General features: G+C 34.5%; 1 protein-coding gene across 4 annotated transcripts in view; it reads left to right on the forward strand.

The window, feature by feature from the left end:
- Nucleotides 1–1,168: 1,168 nt before the first annotated feature.
- PCDH9 (protocadherin 9) overlaps nt 1,169–25,860 on the forward strand; it is a 993,278-nt gene continuing 968,586 nt past the window's right edge. For all 4 annotated transcript variants that reach the window (XM_062195310.1, XM_062195312.1, XM_062195311.1 and 1 more), the window contains exon 1: nt 1,169–4,204. In XM_062195310.1, coding sequence (XP_062051294.1) covers nt 1,169–4,204 — 3,036 coding nt within the window. The remainder of the gene's footprint in view (nt 4,205–25,860) is intronic.

Raw genomic sequence — 25,860 nt, forward strand, 5'->3', positions numbered from 1 at the left:
ACCAGTCCTACTCAAGTAGGTAGCTGCCTGGAGCCTTGTACCCTTTTAAATTGCAGTGAGAGGAGCAACCAGGCAGAAGCCTTTTGACGTGCATTATTGGGATGCAGTATTTATGTGTGGCAAATGTTACTAACATTATAACGAGACATCAGGGTTAAGAAACTGCAAAAATTTTTTTTCTCTTTTATGCTCAGTAAAAGGAGAAATACAGATAGCATGGTGTTCCTCGGGGATGTTAGCTGCATTTCCCTTACGTCTCAGCACTCTTCCACCTCCAGTATAAGGATTCCTATATGAATTTATGTTTTTAAAAGTTTGGATGTGCTTATTAATCCTAATGGGGATAATTTGGCAATATGGAGAAAGGAGAGCCAGCTCTGGGTAAGAAAGCTAAAGACTTGGTATTGTGCGTTTAGGCAATGAGGCTATGTAGTGGCCGGTGAGTACTGCTTGTGATGCTGCAGCAGCATGTCCGGCTGCTGGTTTCCCAGTAAGATTGTGTTAGAAGGCACTTGGAGAACTGAGGGGAAGGAAAAAGATAGTCTTTTTAGAAAAAAACAGATGACTCAGTGTGGCACAGACGAAAACACATCACATTTGACATGTGACAAAGCAATTAGCAGGGACCATGGCTAATCACTTAGGGTTTTTCACTTGTCTCTTAAAAAAAAAAAAAGACAACTGACGGAGGAGATGGTGGGTTAGAGGACAGGAGGTGGGTAAGACAGGGGGAGGGGAAGAGGAGAGCAAGAACGCATGTTTTGAATTGAACAGTAGCCTAAAAAACAGTGTGGGCAAATATAGGTAAAAATAGAAGCTGTCCTTATTTCCAAAGTAGCTAAATTCATTTTTCTCTGGACAAATGCAACAAGCAGAGACTATTCAATGTTTTATCCACAGAGTTAACTTGCAGACAGTGGCAGAGCAAACTGCCATGTTTACTAATATGCGGTGGAAAATGTGGTGTGGTGTTTTGTGACCGTGTGTTTTTATTTACTGAAGAATAATACTGTATATGCGATTGTGTTGACAGTGGCTGTCTCCAAATAAGAGATGAGATGTAATGCATCCTCCAGCCCATGCACACTTCCTCTTGCAATCCGTGCATCATTCCTCAGTGGAAACCTTTAAACCCTAAAATCCAGCAAAAGAAAATAAATACATTATCATGGACCTGAGGGATTTTTACCTGTTGGCTGCTCTGATTGCCTGTTTAAGGCTGGATTCTGCAATAGCTCAAGAACTTATTTACACTATTAGAGAGGAATTGCCTGAAAATGTGCCCATAGGAAACATACCAAAGGATCTGAACATTTCTCACATCAATGCTGCCACAGGGACCAGCGCCAGCCTTGTCTACAGACTGGTTTCTAAAGCTGGGGATGCCCCTTTGGTGAGAGTGTCCAGCAGCACTGGAGAAATTTTCACAACCTCCAATAGAATAGACAGAGAAAAACTCTGTGCTGGAGCTTCTTATGCGGAGGAGAATGAGTGTTTCTTTGAACTTGAGGTGGTGATCCTCCCCAATGACTTTTTCAGGCTGATCAAAATAAAAATAGTTGTCAAGGATACCAATGATAATGCCCCCATGTTTCCATCTCCTGTCATCAATATTTCCATTCCAGAAAACACTTTGATCAACAGCCGCTTTCCAATCCCTTCAGCCACAGATCCTGACACAGGCTTCAATGGTGTACAGCATTATGAATTGTTAAATGGGCAGAGTGTTTTTGGACTGGATATCGTGGAAACTCCGGAGGGAGAGAAGTGGCCGCAATTGATTGTTCAGCAAAACTTGGATAGAGAACAGAAAGATACCTATGTGATGAAAATCAAAGTAGAGGATGGAGGCACTCCACAAAAATCCAGCACGGCCATACTGCAGGTCACAGTAAGTGATGTAAATGACAACAGGCCAGTGTTTAAAGAGGGTCAAGTGGAGGTGCACATTCCAGAGAATGCTCCCGTAGGTACTTCTGTAATTCAGCTCCATGCCACTGATGCAGACATAGGCAGTAACGCTGAAATTCGGTATATTTTTGGTGCCCAGGTCGCCCCTGCAACCAAAAGACTCTTTGCTTTAAATAACACTACTGGGCTGATTACAGTTCAGAGGTCCTTGGATAGAGAGGAGACAGCCATTCACAAAGTGACAGTGCTGGCTAGTGATGGCAGCTCCACTCCTGCTCGAGCAACGGTTACCATCAATGTCACGGATGTAAATGATAACCCTCCTAACATAGACCTCAGGTACATTATAAGTCCCATCAATGGCACAGTGTATTTATCTGAGAAAGATCCCGTCAATACAAAGATTGCCCTAATTACCGTTTCTGATAAGGACACAGATGTGAATGGCAAAGTGATCTGTTTTATTGAGAGAGAGGTCCCATTCCATCTGAAGGCCGTATACGACAACCAGTATTTGTTAGAGACCTCTTCTTTGTTGGACTATGAGGGCACCAAAGAATTCAGCTTTAAAATTGTTGCCTCTGATTCTGGGAAGCCCAGTTTAAATCAGACTGCCTTGGTAAGGGTTAAACTTGAAGATGAAAATGACAACCCACCAATTTTCAACCAGCCTGTAATTGAGCTGTCAGTTTCTGAAAACAACCGACGTGGGTTATACTTAACAACTATTAGTGCCACAGATGAAGACAGTGGGAAAAATGCAGACATTGTTTATCAGCTTGGACCGAATGCTTCCTTCTTTGATCTGGACCGAAAGACAGGAGTTTTGACAGCCTCAAGAGTCTTTGACAGAGAGGAACAAGAACGTTTCATTTTTACAGTAACTGCCAGGGACAATGGGACCCCTCCCCTCCAGAGCCAAGCGGCTGTGATAGTTACTGTTCTGGATGAGAATGACAATAGCCCCAAGTTTACTCATAATCACTTTCAGTTTTTTGTGTCTGAGAATCTGCCAAAGTATAGTACTGTGGGGGTAATCACAGTGACAGATGCCGATGCTGGCGAGAATAAAGCTGTGACTCTTTCCATTCTGAATGACAATGATAATTTTGTGTTGGATCCCTATTCTGGAGTCATAAAGTCCAACGTCTCCTTTGATAGAGAGCAGCAGAGTTCCTACACTTTTGACGTCAAAGCCACTGATGGTGGACAACCACCTCGATCCTCCACTGCGAAAGTAACCATCAATGTCATGGATGTCAATGATAACAGCCCCGTGGTCATTTCTCCACCATCCAACACTTCCTTTAAGTTGGTGCCCCTCTCGGCCATTCCGGGCTCTGTGGTAGCAGAAGTTTTCGCAGTGGATATTGACACTGGAATGAATGCTGAACTTAAGTACACGATAGTGAGTGGGAACAACAAAGGCTTATTTCGCATTGATCCAGTCACAGGTAACATTACTCTGGAAGAAAAACCAGCACCTACTGATGTGGGCTTGCACCGCTTGGTAGTCAACATAAGTGACCTGGGGTACCCAAAGTCCTTGCATACACTCGTGCTTGTGTTTCTCTATGTGAATGACACGGCTGGAAATGCCTCCTACATCTACGACTTGATCCGCAGGACTATGGAGACACCCTTGGACAGGAATATAGGGGATAGTAGCCAGCCCTACCAAAATGAGGACTATCTCACAATCATGATTGCCATTGTCGCAGGTGCCATGGTCGTCATCGTTGTGATTTTTGTCACCGTTCTGGTGCGCTGTCGCCATGCCTCCAGGTTCAAAGCTGCTCAGAGGAGCAAGCAAGGTGCCGAATGGATGTCCCCAAACCAGGAGAACAAACAAAATAAGAAAAAGAAAAGGAAGAAAAGAAAGTCTCCCAAGAGCTCACTTTTGAACTTTGTGACTATTGAAGAGTCCAAGCCTGATGACACAGTTCATGAACCTATCAATGGGACGATAAGCCTGCCTGCTGAGCTGGAGGAGCAAGGTATGGGAAGATTTGACTGGGGCCCGGCACCACCAACCACCTTCAAGCCCAACAGCCCTGACCTGGCCAAGCACTACAAATCTGCCTCTCCGCAGCCTGCTTTTCATCTCAAACCAGACACTCCAGTTTCCGTGAAAAAGCACCACGTGATTCAGGAACTCCCTTTGGACAACACCTTTGTCGGGGGTTGTGACACCCTCTCCAAACGCTCTTCCACTAGTTCAGATCACTTCAGTGCCTCAGAGTGCAGTTCCCAAGGAGGCTTCAAGACAAAGGGCCCCTTACACACCAGACAGGTAAACGAGCACTTTTACTGGTCTATAAGTACTGCATACAAGTGCCCAGTCAACCAGTATTAACGTGCCAGTGTGTTTATTGTTTGGTTCTAACTTTAGCATAGTTATACAGAGGGAAAAAAAAAACTTGACCCCTTTTCTATTCCTCTGGGGCTCAGTCAAGAATTTTTAGAACAGCTTTGAAATTTCTGAGTTCTGAGAATTATTTAACCTCCCAGTTTCCTTCAAATGGCAAAAGATGAAAAGAGGAAATTATTCCAAAATGTCCCAAGATAATGTTTGCTGAAGAAGAAAACCTGTCCTGATATGCCAAATTCTGCTCCTGGGGTTTCCAAATTGACTGCTTCAAGATTTTCATGTTACCTTTTGATCTAAAAAGTCACCTTCAAATCTCAAGTTTCAAGTGACGTTTGAAGGTCTGACGGCAATTACGTTGGAGCTGTGGTTGCTAAAGGGGTTAATTTTTTTTAGTCTCTGAAAGAGATAGTAGAATATTAAATGTACATCAGCTGTGAAGCACATGATTGTTGATAGATTGCAACTAAGCCATATAGGAAGTCTTCTTTTGATTTCAAATTATTTTATTGTAATATAGTAAATCGGGTGTTTAATTGAAAGATTTTCAGTGTTGACAATGGCCAAATACTCTTCCGGAAAAAAAAAAAAAGGAATGCTTTCTCCTTGGTATAACTGATTTATAGAGAAAAGAAAGAATCCATTGTAAATATTCTCTCATTTTAGTAATGCATAAGTGATCTGTCATAACTCATTTTAAACTGTGAAATATGCCATATGAAGAGGGATTAAGAGGCCGAGAAACTCATATTTCAACCAAATCCAGAATTAGTTTTTCTTAGGTCTAATAATTCCTTGTTAATAAAGATTTAAATTCAGCGCTGTCTAATTTATTTCACTGGTGCTTGTCTGTTGCCACCAAATTTGAATGTCGATAATAGCCTGTAGATGGCACTAGGGTATCATGTGGCTTCTGCTGGCCCAGTGCCAAGCCCGCAGTAGCAAGGCAGCGGGGGGAGGGAAGGATCAAGCTGGTAGTACAGCCAAAGATACCTTTTATTTAATGATAGTTGCTCTGGAGCAACTAGCATTTAAGTTCATTTGCTTGCTCTTTTGTGATTAGCTCTCACCACACCAACTTTCTAGGATTTCATAATCCAAGTTCTATCTTTTGTTGGTCTGGAGTCCACCTCTGATGGTGACCCATGTCCAGTTATTAAAATAGCAAACATGTAGATTTCAGAAAATAAGCAAAATTAGTTTCCAGAAGACTTCATCGTCATTGATTAGTCCTCGAAGAATCGAGAGTTTTCTTTTTCTGTAAGTGAGGTGGAGTAGAGTGTTTTATTGAAACTCTGATTCCCCTGTACTCTGCACTATTTACTGTGCTGGAATGACCTTACAGCTTCATGGTTCTATTTACAAAAATAATTTCAAAAATGAGTCACACAGACATTCCCAGTATATTAAGTATAATGCCTATGATTTTACAATTAAAATCTCCATTTCAAGTATTAAATATCTCCAGCATCTTAAAGGTACATATGGTTTTAGCTTAAATACATAGATAAGAGGACATAAATAAATCAGTGTAGAAGTTCTAGAGGAGTCTGAAATTTTTCAAGATAAGTTGAGGCTGGAACTACTGACATTTTTATCTTTATCTACAGTTGAAAAGAGGATGATGTTTTAACATTTGGAAATTTTCCAGTCAGTAAACATTTGTAAAAGTTATTAAATAGTTAATTATAAGAAGAAAAAATGATTGATAAACTAAAGGGTTTTAATTAAGAAGTTATTGATGTAATTTACTTTTGATGTGAAAGTTGCTCACAATATGCCTATTTTGTGATTTGCATAGTATCTGAAAGAAAGTATGATTTGTAACTTTTTGAAATTTCTTTTGCAAAGAAATGTTCTGATAGACTTTTTCACATCACATTTCTTTTTATATAAGTGTAATGGCTGTTAACCTTGATGTATAGACATTTTTTCTGACTTCTGCCCAATAGTTGAACCTCAAGATAGTGCAGTGACATAAATGTTTAAATGCATTTCAGTAAAGTATGGATAAGACCTTTTATTGAGGCTTAGACATAAAAATGTTGTTTGCATTATCTAATCTTTCAAATAGGGTGCTGAGTAATTCTCTAACTGGAGCTAAAGTGCATTTTAGACATTCTGTGTGACCACCTGTCACTTTTCAGTTCTCTTGTAGCCATTCTGATGCCCAACTGTGCTTATAACTCACTATTATGATAAAGAACCATTGCTATGGCTTTGCTTACATTTGTTAAAAGTTTTCATGCAGAAAAAGTAAGATAGTGGTGTTGGAGAATAGGAACATTGAAAATAATCTGAGGGGCAATGGTGCTACACAGAGCCGTGTGTACAGTTTTAGGAAAAAGCTTATTTTATGTGAATGAGGGACATAAATTATATACTACCCTTAAAGTTTTGTTTTCAGTGAATTATTGTTATTTGAACATATTCTGGTTAAGTTGAAAAACTTCTTAACTCCTTCACTTCAGCTAGTGGCTTTCCTATAAAAATGTGCTCTGAATGCTACATAATTTTGAAAAAAAAATAACATTTACTACTAAAAAGTTTTCTAAGGATTTTACCTTGTGAAGATTGGCAGTTGGATGGACACAACTGCTACTAGCAGCTACAATGTTGTGCTTTATTGTGCTTATTGACATGTGGCTAAAATGAAAGATTCTTGACCAAAATTTTACCAAAGTTACATATCAGTAATTTGTACTATCTGTACAATGAAGACATGATGTCTGACCTGTACACCATAGGTTAGCTGGTGGTACATCTATTCCTGTTTTTGCTTGACTCTTCCCTGTTCTTCCCCCTTGCTGTTTTTCCTTTGTATTAAAACAATTATAATCATATTTTCATTCAATCTGTCTTAGTCAACTTTCATTTTTCTTGAATACAATAAAATTTCCACATATTACTTTTTGCATATTTTTGGAAGCATCCATGGCATTCAAATTTAAGAATTTATATTATTTTTTATTAAAAGATAATGTGTTGCTATTCCTTAATTTAAGAAGCCAAGTTCATTGCTATAAGGTTAAGAGGATAGTAACATTATTCCATTAGGACCTTAAATGAAAAAGTTATGCGTGTATTTGCCTAAAAAAAAAAAAAAAGAAAAGAAAACTGTATTAATGATGTCTGTTTTTGAAATATACATTTTCAAATTTAGGATATTTCAGTATCATTGGATCATTTCTTAAACACAGATTTTGCAGTCCCACCCCAAGTGTTCCCTGAGAACCAAGGAGTTCAGGCCTGGAAATTTACATTGCTAACAAGTTCCTAGACTATGTTGATAGTTCACAGACCCCACTTTGAGAATCATGGCCTTAGCATATTGGAGCAAGTCAAGAGAACTCCTTTCCCTTTCATGTGATCATATCCGAAAGACCTAGTTTTTGCACTGACTCCAGCCCATTTATTGACAGCCATTTTATTGTAGCTGGAGGCTTTTACAGTAAGCTGTTTATTGCTGTTTCCCAAACCAGTTGACAGCATTTGGGGAATTAATTTTCGTGGCCCCAGTGTGTGTTTTTGTGTTTTTTTTTTTTTTTTTCCTGGAGGTTAGAGAATGGGTATAATAAAGTTGCTAATGTTTAAAAAAAAAAAAGTAACCTATTTACGTTTGACAACTTCTTCAAATGATAAAACAGTCTGTGAGAGATGCACTCAAGTTTGGTCCAGGATAAACCAATCGTTTTTAAATTTAGAAATTAAACACTAATTTTAGAGCTTAAACACCCTGACTTCATAATCTAGAGTATTTGTGCATGTATTCATTTTTGTATATATTGAAGAATTTATTGAAAGTGTATGCATGCTGTACTCATGTATGTACTTGTACTTTTACAGTGTAAAGGGACTTATTTCTATTCTAAAACACATTACATTTATTTTTTAACTTAATTTCCTAATAGTTTAAATTTACAAAACAAAAACTGTAAAATACTACAAAGAGTTTCTGTGTACCCCATACCCAGCTCCCTTATTGTTAATACCTTATGATAGTATATTTGGGGCAATTTATAAACCACATCCAGCTTTTCCTATCATTAGTTTCTCATATTAGTATGTTTGTCATGATTATTTTTATGTCTGAGTATCCCGGTGCACCCACTAAAGTGCTATAATGTCATGTAAAGTGCACAGGACAGAACACTGATATTTAGAACATTCAGAAAAAAAATGCAATTAAAAGTAAAGGAAGTAAATGTTAACTAATGGGAAGCTAGCAAAAAACTTTAAAATATTTTCAAGTACTACGTTTTTAGAGTAGACAAATAGTTGAACATGGGTGGCAAAAGCTGAACAGATACTCTCCGAAAAGCAAATTATTTAAAAATATTGCTGTGATTTTTATTTCCACTCCTTTTCTTTGGCTAAATTCAATGTGGTTTAAAGTCAGTTGTCAACCCAGGACCCCTTAGATATTGATTCCTGTGTCTGAAATTAGGATGGGACATCCATTCAAACTGGTTTTCCTTACTCTTCGGTTTGTGAAACAAATATTTAATTTGTTTTTCATCTTTATTCTCCTAAACTGCAGAATTCAAGACACAGTTTGACATTGATTGTTTATCATCTCAAGGAGAATAGAAATGAAAAGTTGACACTGCATAAACAGATAGGTCTGCTAATTCCTGAATATTTTTAACAAGGGAAAAATTTCTGTAGTTAGAATATTCTATCATTTTGTTTTCTAAATTTGTTGCAGTTTTACTTCTATAAATAATGTACATTCATGTCCCTTTTAGACTGAGATGACACAACACAACCTCATGGTGTGACAGAACAGTAATTAGCATTATTAAAATTACCTTGCAAAATTTGTACTTGTAATAACATGTTGAGTTCTTATGGTATAGGTGTATTTTTATTACTTAAATAATTTCCACTATCATTTACCTATTCATAGTAGCAAAGATATTAAATTCAATATGTGAAATAGTAAAACAGAGATGTAGATTTAGTGTAAAACCTCAAACCTGAAATCAGATTTTTAATCAAATTGGTTTATAGTGAATCTTGGGTTCAATTGTCATACTGATAGAGCTAAGATATCTATAAATTATACTCAAAATATTAGCTGTAGCATCTGAATGCATTATTTTTCAAATTTTGAAGCATTGATGTGTAAAAATGACACTTTAAAATCATATAGTCTTGTAACTTCTGCTTCTACTATTATTTAGATAATTTCTAACTTTTTTATTTGGCTGGGGGAATTCAGAAATTCACCAAATGCTGAAAGCTATGGTGACTGTGCTGGCTCAGCTGTACTAGTCTGGGTGTTTACAGAAGTTCTGGAGCCAAGTGAAATCTCTCTATTGCTTTTTTTTTTTTTTTAATTCTCAGTTTGACTTTGCTTAAGGTGAATGATTAGCTTGTATATAGTTAAAAATGAAACTGTGAATCTAGTGGATTGTTTATTACCTTCTCTTAAAATCTTGAGTAGTATTTCTCTGAATATTCTGGTATTCTCTTGAGAATTCTTTATTAAAATATTATAAATTAATCTCGTGTTAATATTAGCAAATCAGAAAATAACAAATTATTTAATGGCAGTTTTTAAAATTTGGCTTTCTTGATACTCAATGTTTTATATTTTCCACGATTTATTACAATTTAGGATCCCAAACATAATCTGATGAAAAGGCGTGTGTTAGTGAGAATTTGGAAAATAATAAGGAAGAGGCTTACTTCTAAAGTTTCATAGGGGCATAGAGATCAGATTTTCCAATAAGGATTATTGCCAATGTCTTATGGCTTTTAATGTCAGCAACTCCAAATCTGCATCCTAGCACAGCAATAAATACAAATGTAGAAATATCATCTCTCATGTATATAAGGATTATACTCTGATATTTGATTCCATTGGTTGTTATTTCAGAAAACTGTTAAGTCTGTCAAACATTTCATTTGGAAAGGAACACATGCTTTTTGCCTTTGTTTGATGAAATCGTATTGGGCTGTCTGTCATCAGAAACATAGAACAAGAAAGATATATTGCTGTAACTGACATTTTGCTTTGATTTATACTCTCTCCTCTCTAAGCCAAGATTCATTAAAATTTGAAATTCCTAAATAAGTTAAACAAATGTCTTTCCTTAAGAGTAAAGAATGATAAAAACAACCCACATTTAATCTCTTTCACTGATATTTTGTCCTATAGGCATTTTGTCGCCTGTAAGCAAAAATAGTCACAGAATCCTTAGAATTTTCTGAGCTACAACATAGAACTTTAAGGAATTTAGAACTGGAACTCATCCACTAAGGAACTACTTTTACATATTTATCTATTATTTAAATGGCATGTGGAAATATGTTCCATTGATCTTTAACAGTGTGATTGATTAAAGTGCCATATGCACATATCACACCTGTACAGGTAAATCATGAAGATATAAACACTGGTTAGGATCTTTGAGACATATTTAATCATTTCATTCCAGATATCTTGTGCTTATTCCAGAATTTGTTGAGAAAATATATGAAATTTTCTGTTTTTGAAATTATCTTTTTATAGCTTTACCACTTATCTGGGATAAAGATTTTTAATTATATGGGCTGCAGGTCAGAATGGAAATTAGTCAGTTTTATTGTGTTTGTAAATATCTTTAATTTTAGCGTTCTTACACAATTTGTCTTTCTCTACATTCTAGTATTACACTGCTTTGTTAATATCCAGTCTCCAGGCCTCTTTCAGTCTGTTAGCAGTTGATTAAGAAACACTCTAATCCCTTTCAGGATATTGAGGAACTAATGGATTGCAGAGTATTTGGGTCTTTAAGCTTCCATTGTAAATGGTATGAAGAATTGTCATTGAGCTGATATTTGCATATATCTCTCCCAGTGCTAGTTACTTTGCCTTCTTTTTTGTCCTAATCTTCAGCTTTCATTCTGAGAATATTTATTTTACTCGGAAATAAGCATGCCAGTGATAGAAATTTGGGATTCACCTCCAAATGAATGCCATCACAGACAGGGAAGCTCTGGCACATTTTGCATAGATCTGTATGAACACAGTGAACCCTTCATAAGCTCTTAGATTGCAGGAAATCAGTGCTGAAAATTAAGTGGGGTTTTAAAGATTTGCAAAGTACAGAGCTTTGTATAATGCTGGTATCGCAGGTGCCTATTAAATATGAAGTAAAGGCTTTGTAATACAACTAGCTAACACATTTCCCTCCACATTAGAGTGATTTATAGCCTAGGGAATTAGTCTTGCCTAGTTTTCCAAATGCAGAAACATTGGCTGTGTCTAAAAGAATACAAATATCAAATAGAGGAGAATGGGAAGATTTGCTCTTTGATAAGCCTAACTATTCATGATAATTAGACGATGCAGGTCTGCTTGTACTTATCTGAGATACCACTAATGCCCATGTTCCGTCCTTCACCTCTCTTGAGAAGAAATTCAGTACGTGTGAACTCTGCTCTGAACATAAATCAGATGAAAGCCCTACGTATCTGTAAGACTATATAGCATTACCATAACGAAGAGTGCTAGATACCAACTGAGTACTTTCATCTTCTTAGGAACTGCTGTTGAATCATTTTTCAAGTCATATTTTTCACACTCAACCTTGCTTCATTTTTAAATGTTGTGGATTTGTAGCATAGCATTTTATTCCAGACATACATGAGTCTCAATATTTTTTACTTTAATGCCTGGGTTTAGTAAAATGCCTTGCAATTCTTTAATGCTTAATGTTTTTGACTGGCCCAGATAGCTATAGATTGATGGAAATAGCCATGCATATTTTGAAAGGATTTTACAAATCCTATATTTTTGTCTACCAGAAAAAACTATATAACCCATGTGTAGCCCACAATAGGCATGGTGGCTGATTGAGAATCATTCTAGATGATTGATTTTGAAAATAAAACAGTTTTTGTGCAAGACAATAGCAACCACAATTCGGAGAATGACTTTTTTTCATTAAACAAATCTCAATAAAGAGAAAAATGGAAACAGAGGGATTTATGAAACAAAGCTGTATTTTTTATAAGAAGAAAATGTCTTCTGCTGACAGTAGTTCTTTAGTAGATCTTTTCTGGGGGAAAAAACACTGGAGCTTTTTTGGATTCGAAGGATACCACCAATCTGTGGCTCTGTGTGACAGCAGCTGCATGCTGAGGGCTTTCAAATACACAGCTACATAGGATTCTGCAGGAAACTTTTTGTAGAAGGTGCAAGTGACAAATGAAGACAAAATGAAGTGAGTTCTGAGTTGTGAGTGGATGCCCTCCTGTGTCATATCTTCATGTCATTGAACCGATTTTCATATTGGAAGTCTAGAATCACAATAACCTTTCCTCTCTGTCAGCCATGAACACACCTGGACTAGCAACTCTTTGCTCCTTAGTAGGCCGAGAATATTCATTTCAGTTGTTTAGCATGCATCTAGTTTTTAGCTTCTTGGTAGCTTTTAATGTAATATCAACTTATTTTGACATGTCTCCCACCCTCCCAAATATATACAATATATATAATCCCAAATGTATAATATATATTTGATTAAGACATCTACATACTGTTAAGTAAAACCCACAGTGTATCCTTTCTTGATTGCTATATTCTGAATTATGGTTTCAGATAGGGTGTTTTTCCTTTGCTAGTTATAAAACAGCGGTTTTTTTAAATGCATTTTTTCAAAATTAAGGAATAGTATTAGCTTTTAGCTATATATGGTATTTCAATGCATTCTCAACCCATATTTCCAACAGGGATGACAATTATATATATATATATATATATATATATATATATATATATATATATATATATACACACACACATACATACACACACATACATAAAATTGAAAGAATTTATATATAATTGTCACGATTTTTGCCTCAAAACTGAAATAAGTATCAAAATTAACTATAGCATAATAAAAGTAGGCAGAATCTTTAGGATATTTCAGTATGTCATGAACTCATTTTCATTCTTGTTCTTGACAGCAAGATCTTCTGCCAAGCTGTGGCAGCAAAATATGGTGAATTCATTGATTGATTTTTAAACATGGTAATAATTAAGCAAAAGCATTTTGACACCCGAAGTCTCAATTTTAGACAATTAAATTCTGCTTTAGCTAAGGGTTATTGACTTTTGGATGATACTAGGAGCAACACTCCTCAGGGTTTAAACTATTCCTGCAGGACCATCTGTTATTGGCAGGGCTGTGCCTCCTTCCCCAGCTGATACACTGTCAACCCCAAGCAAATATTCAGGATTATTCAAAAACATGATGGTTCTGATGATCTATCCATCTCAAATGGCAAATCAATCAAACCAAATACTAGTATATGCTGACTTAAAGCACAATAATCAAGGGGAATGTAAGAAAGTCCTTCAAAGGAGAGACTGTGTCTGTTGCATTTCTAAAACTGAACCAAGTAGAGAGTATAACATGAGAGAGAGGTTGATACTGTAAATGTACTTTATATTTGTATACTAGTTCTATTGATTTAATCTCTAAGATAACTGTGAAAGAAGACATTATCATTCTTCTTAAATGCTCCATATATCACTTAGTGATACATGTGGTTTAAATTTTCTTGTCTGCCAATGAAACCATGATTTTTTTTTAATTAGGATATGTTGAGTAAGTGAACAGTGAGCTATATAAACAGGATCAGATTCCTTCTCTTCCAAACTTCCTCATACCAAACTTTTATTTAAACTCTGGATACTTAGATTATTGAGTAGTTACCTCTAAACATAATGAACAGTAGATTTACTTTATTATACGCTTGATAGTGACACATGTTTTAGGAGAAACACCACATTAAATTTCCCTTAATCAACTTTTGAGGCAATAAGACAGTACCCTAGAATCAACTATAAATTCTACAAAAAGAAACAAAATAGTAATTGAATAGTGATTCATGCAATGTCTAGCTACTATATTAATTTTTGATAAATTTGGTGTCTAATAGAACTCTTGGAGTAGTTTCACACTTTCATGACTTGAATGAACAATAGATTATTTGGCCTGTTTTTTTCACTGAAGAAAAATGAAGACTGAGAAATAGTTTCACATTTGAAGAAAAATGCCTTAATGAAGTACCACATAAAAATGTGACATGGGGCACATCATTTCAATGTACTAGACTTTGTTCTCCTTGTCTGTAAAATGGATGTAATCACACCTAATTCATAAGGTTGACCTGAGATTATGCAAGCACATATATGTATATGTGAGCTGGTGTTCAAAATTGCCTGTTTTCCCATCCTTTTTGTTCAAGGATATTAATTTGCAAGTGACCAACTAATTTAGTGACTTTTAAAAATAAGAATTTTTATTGTATCTTTTTCATAAAGTAAATTGGTGCTTGTTAATTTGCTCTTGATTTTAACCACTTTTTTTGGTTATTTAGGAATTCTGAAATTCTTTGCTACAGTATCAGTATGTAGCAGATAGCATGTTTTATCTGATCTTAGTCTCTTTCCTTTCACATTTATATGATTGTTTAATCTTTTATTTTGAGTATTTTACCTAAATCCTTCACAGGTCATGTTCTAAAATTATCCTGTTCCTTTTGGTATTTGTTATTAATTGTCTTCCCTGTCCTATAGGACATATACATAGGAGCTCCACCTATCTGAGGAGTGTCATAATATATAAGATAGTCTGTTTCATGGTCAATGCTTAACACAGCTGGAGTCATTTGAAACTTGCTGGTTCTTCCTTCCAATTATTCCATAGACCAGAAAGTTTCCCTGTTGAAATGAAGGCATCCTTGGCATAAGGTAGTTAAAATGCTTTAGAGTATATGAATGCTGATTCTAGGATTCATTAAATTTATGCCAGAAGGATAACTTTTTTACCACTTTTCTTGTTTTTGAATAATATATATGTCCTTATAAATAACTTTTAAATGTCTGAATATACAAGTGTATAATTTATGAACATGTAAGTGACATGACATACAAACCCAACCAATAAAAATACAATACAATATGATAGTACCTGAAAACTCTTTATTACTATCCAAGGCTCAAAATCATTTCCTTTTATTGGAGTAGCTGAAATCAAGATAAAATTGCTGATTTGGAGCAGATTTTAATGAGGCTTTATTATTAATTTCCTTTTATCAATTAAATAAGTAAATAGATATGGTCAATTTTCAGTTGCTCTCCCTGTAATTTGGATGGTAGAAGTACATTTCAACTTCTTTTTGACCTTCTCAGCGCAATTCATTTGTTTTTGGGTTGGCTTTTTGGTTTCATTCTAGTTTTATAAAAGACAATGCCTCAGTAAGAAGAAAGGACTTTAAAGCAAAAACACATCAAACATACAAAAAGAACATTTATTCTTTGTGCTTGCAAAAAAAGTATATAATCAAACATAAAACATAGCAAAGTGATGTGATTTCCTTTTGGATTCTGCTTGTTCTACAGTTTTACAGAGTTGGAATACTAAGAAGGTGTCAGATAGATACTGTGGTTATCATCTTGGATACCAGACCTCATGGATTTGTTGTAAGGTATATAATAGCATGGCATATAGTAGGTGTTCAAGAAATTCAGCTTAACTCCACTATAGGAGCAATCATGGAGATAATCATACAAAACGATAGTGTAAAACACATTTTAAATTATTAAAAAGGCTTCCATAGTTTAGATTCATTGTTTTATTTGAAATATTTAGCAATCATGGTATCAAGTACATATACATGTATGCCATATGGAGCTATATATCCTTTAAACATAGCCAAATATAAACTAAGATGGCCGTCATGTCATCCACATCAATAATATCTTCTGATGATTTTTACAATGGAGAGGTGACTATCCAGGAAAGTGTTCATGAACTACTCTTTTAATTATGACCAAATATGCACAACATGAAGAAAATTTTATTTGTCACAGTATACCTCTCCCAATGTGCCCCTAGACTGAGCCGACTTTGTTTTCTTATTTGCAACAAGAAGGATGGTTTCTGTCAGCTGAGCTCATACCTTATTTGGATATAAATCTTATAATTACCCATACCATATTTTATAGTAGACAAAATACATTCTAAAATTATATCCTATTTTAAATTTTTATTCTTTTAAGGTGATTTCATATACTACCTTGAATTTTCTGCTGCCAACAATGTCATATAGTACACTGATATTAGCAAAATTACTCTTTAAATTTTTTTGTTTTTTCTATGACTAGATACACATTACTGAGTAACTGCTGTACTCTCGGAATAGTGTTACACAATAGGTCTTAAAAAAGATGATATTGTCATCTTTGCTCTAAAATATCCTAGCAGACTTTAATCATAGTACTTTCTCTTTCTTAGAATATTGTCATTCTTAAAAAAATATGACTGTGCTCTCAGTTTTAAATTGATGCCATCATTTCCCTGAAGTATTTTTTAAAAAGCCTTTCCCCCTGCACTTACTCTCTCTGTCTCTCTCTTTCTCTCTCTCACTGCTGTTGGGGATTTTATCTTTCAATAGAGTAATAAAATTCCAAGATCTATTACTCTAATTATAAGGATGCCACTTTTAAATTTATCCTTTGGTTAATTTAGAGAGAAATGTAGTTTTTCATCCTTCAGATCACACTCCTCCTACAGGCAAAGGTATTAACAAAATATGGTTATAAATAAAACTTCACTTTTTGTTAGCTGTATTATAATACCGTATTTGCTACACTAAAATTACTTTTAAAATATTGTTAATATTGAGGAATAATCCAAATTAAAACAGACAATGGTTCTCAAAAAACAGCTTTATTGCTGAGGAATCCATTTTGAAAGGGCTGCTTTGAGCTGTAATATTCTAAGAAGGTTTCTGCTTCATTCTTTCAAGAGATGTACATTTAATGCAGAATGGAACATAGATGTCAAACTCTAACTGAAAAAAAGTTTGTAACTGGCTTGAGTTTCTAGACGGTTATGATTTTGGCAAGTCCATTCACTTATGAATATTTATTACAAGATTGCAATTATATAAACATTGAAAACAGACCTGTATTATAGATTTTTTTCAAAAATTGAGAAATATATCCTGAAAATTTGGTTTTGCTTCATAAAAGAAGAAAATGTCATAATTGGGCTTACATTTTAGGCAAGATAAATGATGTTATTTTTAACTGAATCATTTCTAAAACAATTTACATATGGATGAATGTTTGCATATGTAAGTAATTCCCACATTTTAATGTCATATTTAAGCAAAAATCTGTTTTTTAAAAAACAATGCAAGTACGTAATGCCCACCTGCAATTCTTATGCAAACATTTTAAAAATAAATCTTTATGGCCACAAAATTACTATTTTAATTGAAGTTAGACTTCTGTGATACACATCAGCTGGTGCTTTACTCTAAAAGGAACTTTCCAACTGTTCTGTGCATGCTTAAGCAACTATCACCAAGTAATTCATTTACATTAACTACAAAATTGAAACCTAAACTATGTATACCTCAAGAATAAAATGTGTAATAGCAGTTGTTAAGTATGTTGATTAAATTGAAGGTAATTCTTTGATTAATGTACTGATATGCCCAATCTTTATATATATATATATAAAATTCACTTTTCAATATATGGAAATGTGGTCAGTTTGGTAAACTGATATAGATCTAGCAGCAGGATAGATTAAGCTTAGTAGGACAGATACATTTAATTCATGATGGGAAAATTCTTTTTAAAGTTTGATATGGAAACCACATGCATCTTGCCCTGTCTGTGTAAGATCAGAAATGTGACACTCTCACCACTTCTCACAGTGACTAAGTTGGTGTTTTACGTAGTTTTTTAATTCCTTAATTATTTTTAAGTGACTCTGCATTGCACTACAAAAGAAAATAAAGCAGAAGTGTTAAGATAAATATTTGCTTTTTCCTATTTTCAGAGCATTGATATACATTATTATCTTGTTTGGGGCTATTATATTGCCTATTCAAAACCATTTATATTTTCCTAAAATTTCACTCAGCATTTGATAATTCAGTCTTCTCATCTGAAAATTAGGTAACTTGGCTCAGGCATTATTTCATTTCTATTATTGAAAATTGAACTACAACTTTGGTTAATTACTTAGGGATACCACTTCTTGGCAGGCTTCTTTTTGCCACCCAGCATCCATCTGGCCTACTTCTTTCCATCTTCAGTTGATATATGTTCAAACAGTGCAAATCAATGTTAACATTGGCTCAAGATAAACAGTTACAAAATAAATCACATGGTTCAGTCTCTCCTGACAATGAACTCATTGCAATATTCCCATTGTTTCTGTGATCAATGTTATCACTCTCTTGCATTAGTGTTGGTAACAGAATTCCATTTATCTACTTTGAGGTCTCTGCTTGATTAATTTTCTTCTTTTGAACTAGAAAATTAACTATTTCTTCTTAAGTCAGAAATTATAAAACATAACTAACATTTTATGCAGATCATTGGTATTTATAGCTGATTGGATGACTGTTAATATAAGTTGGTAGCTGCCATATTTTTATAAGTAATATTCTTATTTAAAGTTTTTTTCTGTCTTAAAGCATTAAAATGAATGTAGAAATTCAATTTTCATGGAGAATTGTACATAGTTTTGGCACAATGTGTAAATTGTAAGTATTAAACAGTAGCAATTTCATGATATTATCTAGCATAGGAAAACTCAGACTAATTAAATCAAATGATGATCATTAATTTTATAGGTATCCTGTTCACTTAAATACAAAATAGAGTTAAATTGAAGAAATACTATGAATAATCAGAATTACAGGTCTATTGATGAAGGAAGATCAAACTTGGGATTAATAGGACTGAACTGCAAATGAGTTGAAATAGCCCCCAAATTATATCATATGAACATGAAACAGCATTTAACATTTGGTTACATGGATATAAATTAAAACAGTGATTTTCCATTGGAAAGCCCCCCATGTTCTCTTTCAAATGCTGTGCAAACAGTACTACAGGATGGCTCTAGAACCTGGACAACAGCCCAGGAATATGTTCTCCTGTCATATTTCAGTGACTTCAGCATTTCTCAATTTGCTTGCTTTTTTGCTACTTCATTGTGCTCTTTTGTCATTTGAAAACTCTAGGAGAACTGAATCCTTTTGGTGTTTATGGTAGTGATATGGAAAAGAGACTTTTGTACCTTATAGATGATGTGTTCAGGAGTTACTTTTAAAGTTTAAGCAGCTGACATAGATGGATTATGTATAATTTCAGAATTGCCACATTTTTCCTATATGACACATTTTTAAAAATTTATTTGAAAGGCAGAGTTTCAGAGAGAGAGGTCTTCCATTCCCTGGTCATTCCCCAAAAGGCTGCAAGCATCTGAGCTGGGCAGATATGAAACCATCAGCTTCTTCCGGCTCTCCTATGTGGGTTCAAGGGCCCAAGCACTTGGATCCTCTTCTGCTTTCCCAGGCCACAGCAGACAGTTAGATCAAAAGTGGAGCAGCTGGGTCTCGAACCAGCAATCATATGGGATGTTGGCACTGCAGGCAGCGGCTTTACCCACTATGCCACAGTGCTGTCCCCATGACACATTATTATAATATCAAGCAGCCTGTTCTAACACTCATATCCCAAAAGTGCAGCAACAAATAGTCCTTCATTATGTTGTTTAAAACTTCCCATTTGAAAAGGTGTTAAAAACAGATGTGAGAAAAATCATGCATTCAGAAGGAATTATTCTTTGTATGTTCTTGTCCTCCAAGTATCCAGAGGAGATATCAAATATCTAGTAGTGGTATTGAGCAATAGCCCAATTGCAGGACTCAAGTACTGGGGATTTATGCGGTTCTGTTCTCATAAGACATTGTGTTGACTTCCAGTGCAAAATGGTGAACTCCACTGTTTTCCTTGGGAAGATGTGAATGTTCCCCTAACAGGGAGGCAATGCAGAGAGGTAGGGAAACTATCCAAAACTCAAATCATCTAAAGTTTCATTTAAAGTGCCATTTCAAGAATGATATGAGAAATCACATGAGTGTTTTCTCATCTGTAATGACAGCTTCAACTCAAAATCAGACATGTGGCTATGTTAGCATTGTACAGAGGCAGTGAACTTGGTGTTGGCTACAAATACAGATTTTGTACTTCTGTCCATTTGCCTCTTTCTATGCATATTCCTCTAACCATGCACATCAAAAATATATGCTCTGGTAAAGTCTTCAATAGTGACAGCTCCTCCATGAAATGTTCTTGTTATATTTCAATATGACCAGCAACAAATATACTTACAATTTTTTTCAGACAATTTTTTATCATTTCTGGTGACAGGATTTAATTTATTTTTAGTGGTAAAGCAAATATGAAAGTCTTCTTTGTAGGGGCAAATGCTTTAATCAGTAACTATGTCAACCTAATTGTTTCTTAATCAAATACTTGTGTCTAATTTTTTTGTCAAAATTACCTACTTAGTATGGAAATTTTTCTCATATACATACAAAATGACAAATATTATTGACACTGAATTACAAATATATTCTTGGAGAAGAGTCAAGTGGCTCATTGGATATAATATGCTTTCTAAACATTCACTCCATGAATATAGAGTTAAAATCTTGCATTTCTTTAATGTTACCTGTGACAGTAAATTATCAAGAATATACAAGTAATATAAAACAAAAACATGGATTTGTGTCAAATAAATACACTAGGATTTTTGCACACAACACACATTGGATATTTGGGGCAACAATTAACTGACTGAAATGTCAGCAGTCTCTGGAAAAGCCAAGATTTAAAGTCTGGAATGTTCTGGAGAATTGTGAAAGCAAGCCATTCTGGAGCCAATGTGGCAAATCACAGCTATTTTTAATTACATCATTCCTGTATTATAAAAGTAAAGTGAGAAGGTATCATTGGAATATCATTTAGAGTTGGATTCTTATACAATATACATGTATAGTTTGTGTCTTCCAATATTTTGCTCATGGAATAAATTCAGTAGACATTTGGACAAGAATGACTTGAGATAATCATTATCCCAAGAAGAATAATAAATTTGTTAATCACAGTACACAGTAATACATTGAAATTGAAACTATTAATTAGCATAATTAGTTATTTCCTTTATAACTAAATATGACCATGATTTTAACATATAATATTTACTGAGAGCTTACTGTTTACTTGAAATTCTTCTCGGTATTTTACATGAATTTACTCATTAAATAGTTTGTGAAGAAAGTAGTGTTAGGATTGTCCCTCTTGTACCAGTGATGAGAAGTTAAAAGGTTTGCTTCACATCACAGTTCTGCTAATGCTATAGCAGCTTTAAAATACTGCTGCCTCAATCATTGAAGATTTGTTTTTTTAAAAAAATAAAATTGTGGTGCATCACAATTGTGCAAAAATAATTGTGCAAAAGTAATTCTTAGTATGAGAAAAGTAAAGGACAGCTTAAGTCTAGCATGATTTTTTTTTTAATTTAGTATACAAAGTGTATATCCATGGCATGAAAATACAACTATACCTAAGGAACATGACAATTTTCTGTGAGCATTCAGACAGAGCACAGCAAGAGTCATCATTAGCATTTTTATCTTTTTTTAATGGAGCATTTGTATCTTGTAGGCAAAAAATTCTAGATTTTTTTTTTACAAATAGTGGATTTTAGCAATGAATTTAGACCAATTTTCTCATTTCAAAATAGAACAGGGTTTCATGATAATTCTTATTTTAACTATGTTGCATATCAGGTAAGAGATCCAGAAGAGGGAGGAATATAAGCAATTAGGGAAAGATCTCACTTCTCTACTAGACTAGAATGATGCTTTCCTTTTTTTCCTCCCAATCTTTATTCTAGCCCCTGTTCCTGAATGGTTTAGAAGCATCAATCACCATCCACCTCTGCACAAACTTGCCAGCTAAGACAAGCATGCGCTTCCCCCCAGCCTATCTATAATGCACTGGGAGGATGCATCTTCATGTTTACTTAGAAACGTACATGTAATAACTTACTTCAATATTGTTTATAGACTGTTAGCCTATCTCCACGACTGAGTTCTCCAGTGTTGTCACCCATAACCACAAAAAGTATTCAGTTACATTATTCAATTCAGTACCGATTACTGAGTAGTTAACACATCTTTGCTTAAAACTTTGACAATATATGATAAATATTTGTCACATGTTGAACTTATAAGATCCCTCCTCCCATAAATGTGAGAACTGGAAAACACCATTTCAGTTGTAGTGTTAAGTGTGTTGTGGATTATACAAAATGGGTGCATTCTGATAAAATTTCTAGGTGAGAACATCAGTTTCAATTTGAGGTGAATATGAATCTGAAAATGAGAAGCTGATTCATGAATGCACAGTTTTCCCTGTTCATTAAGGCAGAGGAAATTGAGTCTTAGGATAACATGTTAACCTTTCTGCCGATTGTATGTAGTGCATATGGAACATGGAATCAGTTTTGTGAATGTTCTGATTTGGAACATAAATTCTATAGCATTCCTAGAGCACAGAGACGATCTGCCTGTTCAAAGAGAGTTCTGTGATATCAGACAAGCAGACTAATGATTCCAAACACCTGCAAGTATTGTTTGTATTTGATTATGAGGTCTCAGTTTTTTCTCTTGATTTGAGAGCTATTTTGGTGCAGCTGCCCTTTCTTGATAACCAATAAGCTTTAATAGGCAAAAAGATTTTAATTATTCTAATTAAAGAGCAGCATTGAACATGTTGATTGAACATAGATTTTGCTGTTAGACAACAAGAATTTGATAAAGGCATATGTTTAGATCAACCATTGATGTGAGAAAGTTTAATTTACCTGTTAATTTTTCAATGAACTAGAATGATAGAGTATCCTTTGTTTAAATTATTAAAGTAAGGTATTGGAAAGACATAATTTCAGTATCTCACCTTAATGAGTTTAAAGACAGATAGGTTTATTTTGAAATCAGTGACATTCACAAAGCTAGAAATCAATTTGTAGCGAGGACATGAGGAGGAGTTTTGTCTATACCTTTGTCATGTTTAGAGAAATGTTGTTTTTTTTTTTTATGACACTCTTTTTGATGGAACTCCTGTTTAATTAGACCAAACATAAAATCAAACACTTTAATCTCACTTTAGCAGATTTTAATGAATGAGTGCCAAACAGTTTCCGTTTCACAGTAGGTTTTCTGATAGGCTTCCCAGTTGGGATTTGGAAATCTCTGCCATGCGGTTGTGAATACTGTGACCTAAGATGATATGATTTAGCTCCTAAATTTCTTAAAATGTAGTTTGGGTCCCCTTTTATCTAGGGATCACATGTATAAGGCTTTGTGAAAACTAATTTTGCTTTGACATTAGTTGCTGGTGATAATTTGTAGTGACATTATGCCTATTGGTTATGATCGTGACGTTGGTAGACTCAATCCAAATGGACATTACAGGAGTCAGATTTAATAGACTTAACGCTGAAAATTTTTGCCCTGAGGAGAGCAAGCTTTCCAGTATGTACTTAGTTTTCTACCTCTACAATTATAGATGAATAGACATCAATTCTAGGCAGTTGAGGAATGACATGAGAGGATTAATGAAATTGGACAACATTACAAAAGTGGAGAGAAAATTCTGTAATGTTCTTTCTGCAATGATGCAGTGCACAAGGTTATATGGGCAGCAGCTCTCTGCATTTGCACTTTCAGAATTTCAAGTGAATTCACAAAAATCAGTGGAAAACTATGTAACTAAAGCCAGTATTAATTTTTAAGAAAATATATAATTCATTTTTTACATATTAAGAATTAGTTCAAGTAAGTTACCCAATTTTGAATGAGTACATGGTTTTTTAATTACAACCACTTTTCTTTCTTAAGAAATATTTATAGAAGCCTTATGCTTTGTCCATGACCACAGTAAGAAAATTGGTTTAGTGCAAAATGAATATATACAACAAATCTAGTGTGTAATCACATGCACTTTGTGATATGTCTCTGAAAATATTTTTATATAACTTTCTAAAATTTTACAAAAAATAAGTCTGCTTCAATATATTGAAGGCTTTCCTAGTTCCAGCTGTTTTTCCCTGTTACAAAGTCTATCAAACCATGTTTAGAACCATAAAAATATTTTCTGCTTAGGCTGTGTATTATTTTCAAGTTATCTGAGAATTTTTAAACTTTTCATTACAGGTTTTTCCCCATTGTGATTCTTTAATAAAATTAGTTGTCGTGGACTTTAGTTTGGTAAGCTCTCCACACATTTTTTTTTTTATTTTTATTTTTTTTTTTTCAGAATTTTCTGATGGCAGTGCTAATCTTCAGGTTTTTGACAATGTGACTTTTTGAGATGTCTACTCACTAGAAGATGGAGTTTATTTTCCTTAATTGCATGCATTCAGTTTTTTAAGATTTATTTATTTATTTATTTATTTGAAAGGTAAAGTTAGAGGAGGAGAGATAGAGACAGACATCTTCAATCTGCTGGTCCACTCCTCAAATAGCCACACTGGCCAGGGCTGTGTCAGGCCAAAGCCAGGAGCTTCTTTGGGGTCTCCCACATGGGTGCAGGGGCCCAATGACCTGGACCATCTCTACTGCTTTCCCAGGTGCATTAGCAAGGAGCTGGATCAAAAGTGGAGCAGCTGTGACTTGAACTGGCGCCCATGTGGGAGACAGGCACTGCAGGCTGCAGTTTAACCCATTGCAACACAGTATTGGTCCCACATTCTGTGTTTTTATTTTTTTTTTAACCACAAAATATATGTGAATATTGTAGAGATTAACAAAAGTAAACCACAATAACATTTAGGTGATTTCTTTGGTTACCACTTTTATAGACTCAATTCACCTACACAGTGGCATTCTAATAATCCAGAGTTAGTTCTTTTTTTTTTTTTTTTAATTCGGTCTTTTTTTTCATTACCTCTTAAAAGAAATTTGTAAGCCAAAAGTATCAGGACATGCCAAATTTAAGAAGCCTATTTATAAAAGAGAAATGAAAAATTTGTCATCATGCTATATATGAGGTGATCATAAGTAAATCTTTGCATGTCCAGGATGGCATTAAGAGAAAAACTATATTAACCATAACGTTGAAGCTCAAGTTGCAGCTAAAATAAAATGAATGTCTTCAAATTTCAAGTAAATGTGTTACCCAGCCCAGCAGTGTTTCAGCTTATAAAATCTTGTTTGTATTTATTTAACTTCAAGATATCAAGACAGAAAGGATATTTTTAGTTCTTGTTATTTAGTTTCTTATATACAGGAGAGTGGTAAAGAGACTGGTATGTCTTAATTTATTGTGCATGAATACGTAATTTATAGTTAAGGAAACCAGTGTTTTGCTACTGTCAGGGTCTTGAAGCACAGTATTGAGAAGACCTAGAAACTTGCTTAATTAACTCTTGTTCATTTCACAGGGCAAGAAGATACTCTTTGTCAAAAATGTTAATTAAATTATAGTTAAGTTTTTTTATTGCCTTGGAAACATACAACATACTTGTATATTTGCATGCACATATACATTCACACACACACACACACACATACACACAAAACCCTAATGCAAATATGGATAAAAAGAACATCCTCACTCATAATACATTTCTTTTTATAAACCAAATGTTAATAGCTCTGAAGGCATTTCTCTATGACTGCAAAGTAAGGTA

This window comes from Lepus europaeus, chromosome 6 (assembly GCF_033115175.1).
Source record: "Lepus europaeus isolate LE1 chromosome 6, mLepTim1.pri, whole genome shotgun sequence".
NCBI classification, from domain to species: Eukaryota; Metazoa; Chordata; class Mammalia; order Lagomorpha; family Leporidae; genus Lepus; species Lepus europaeus.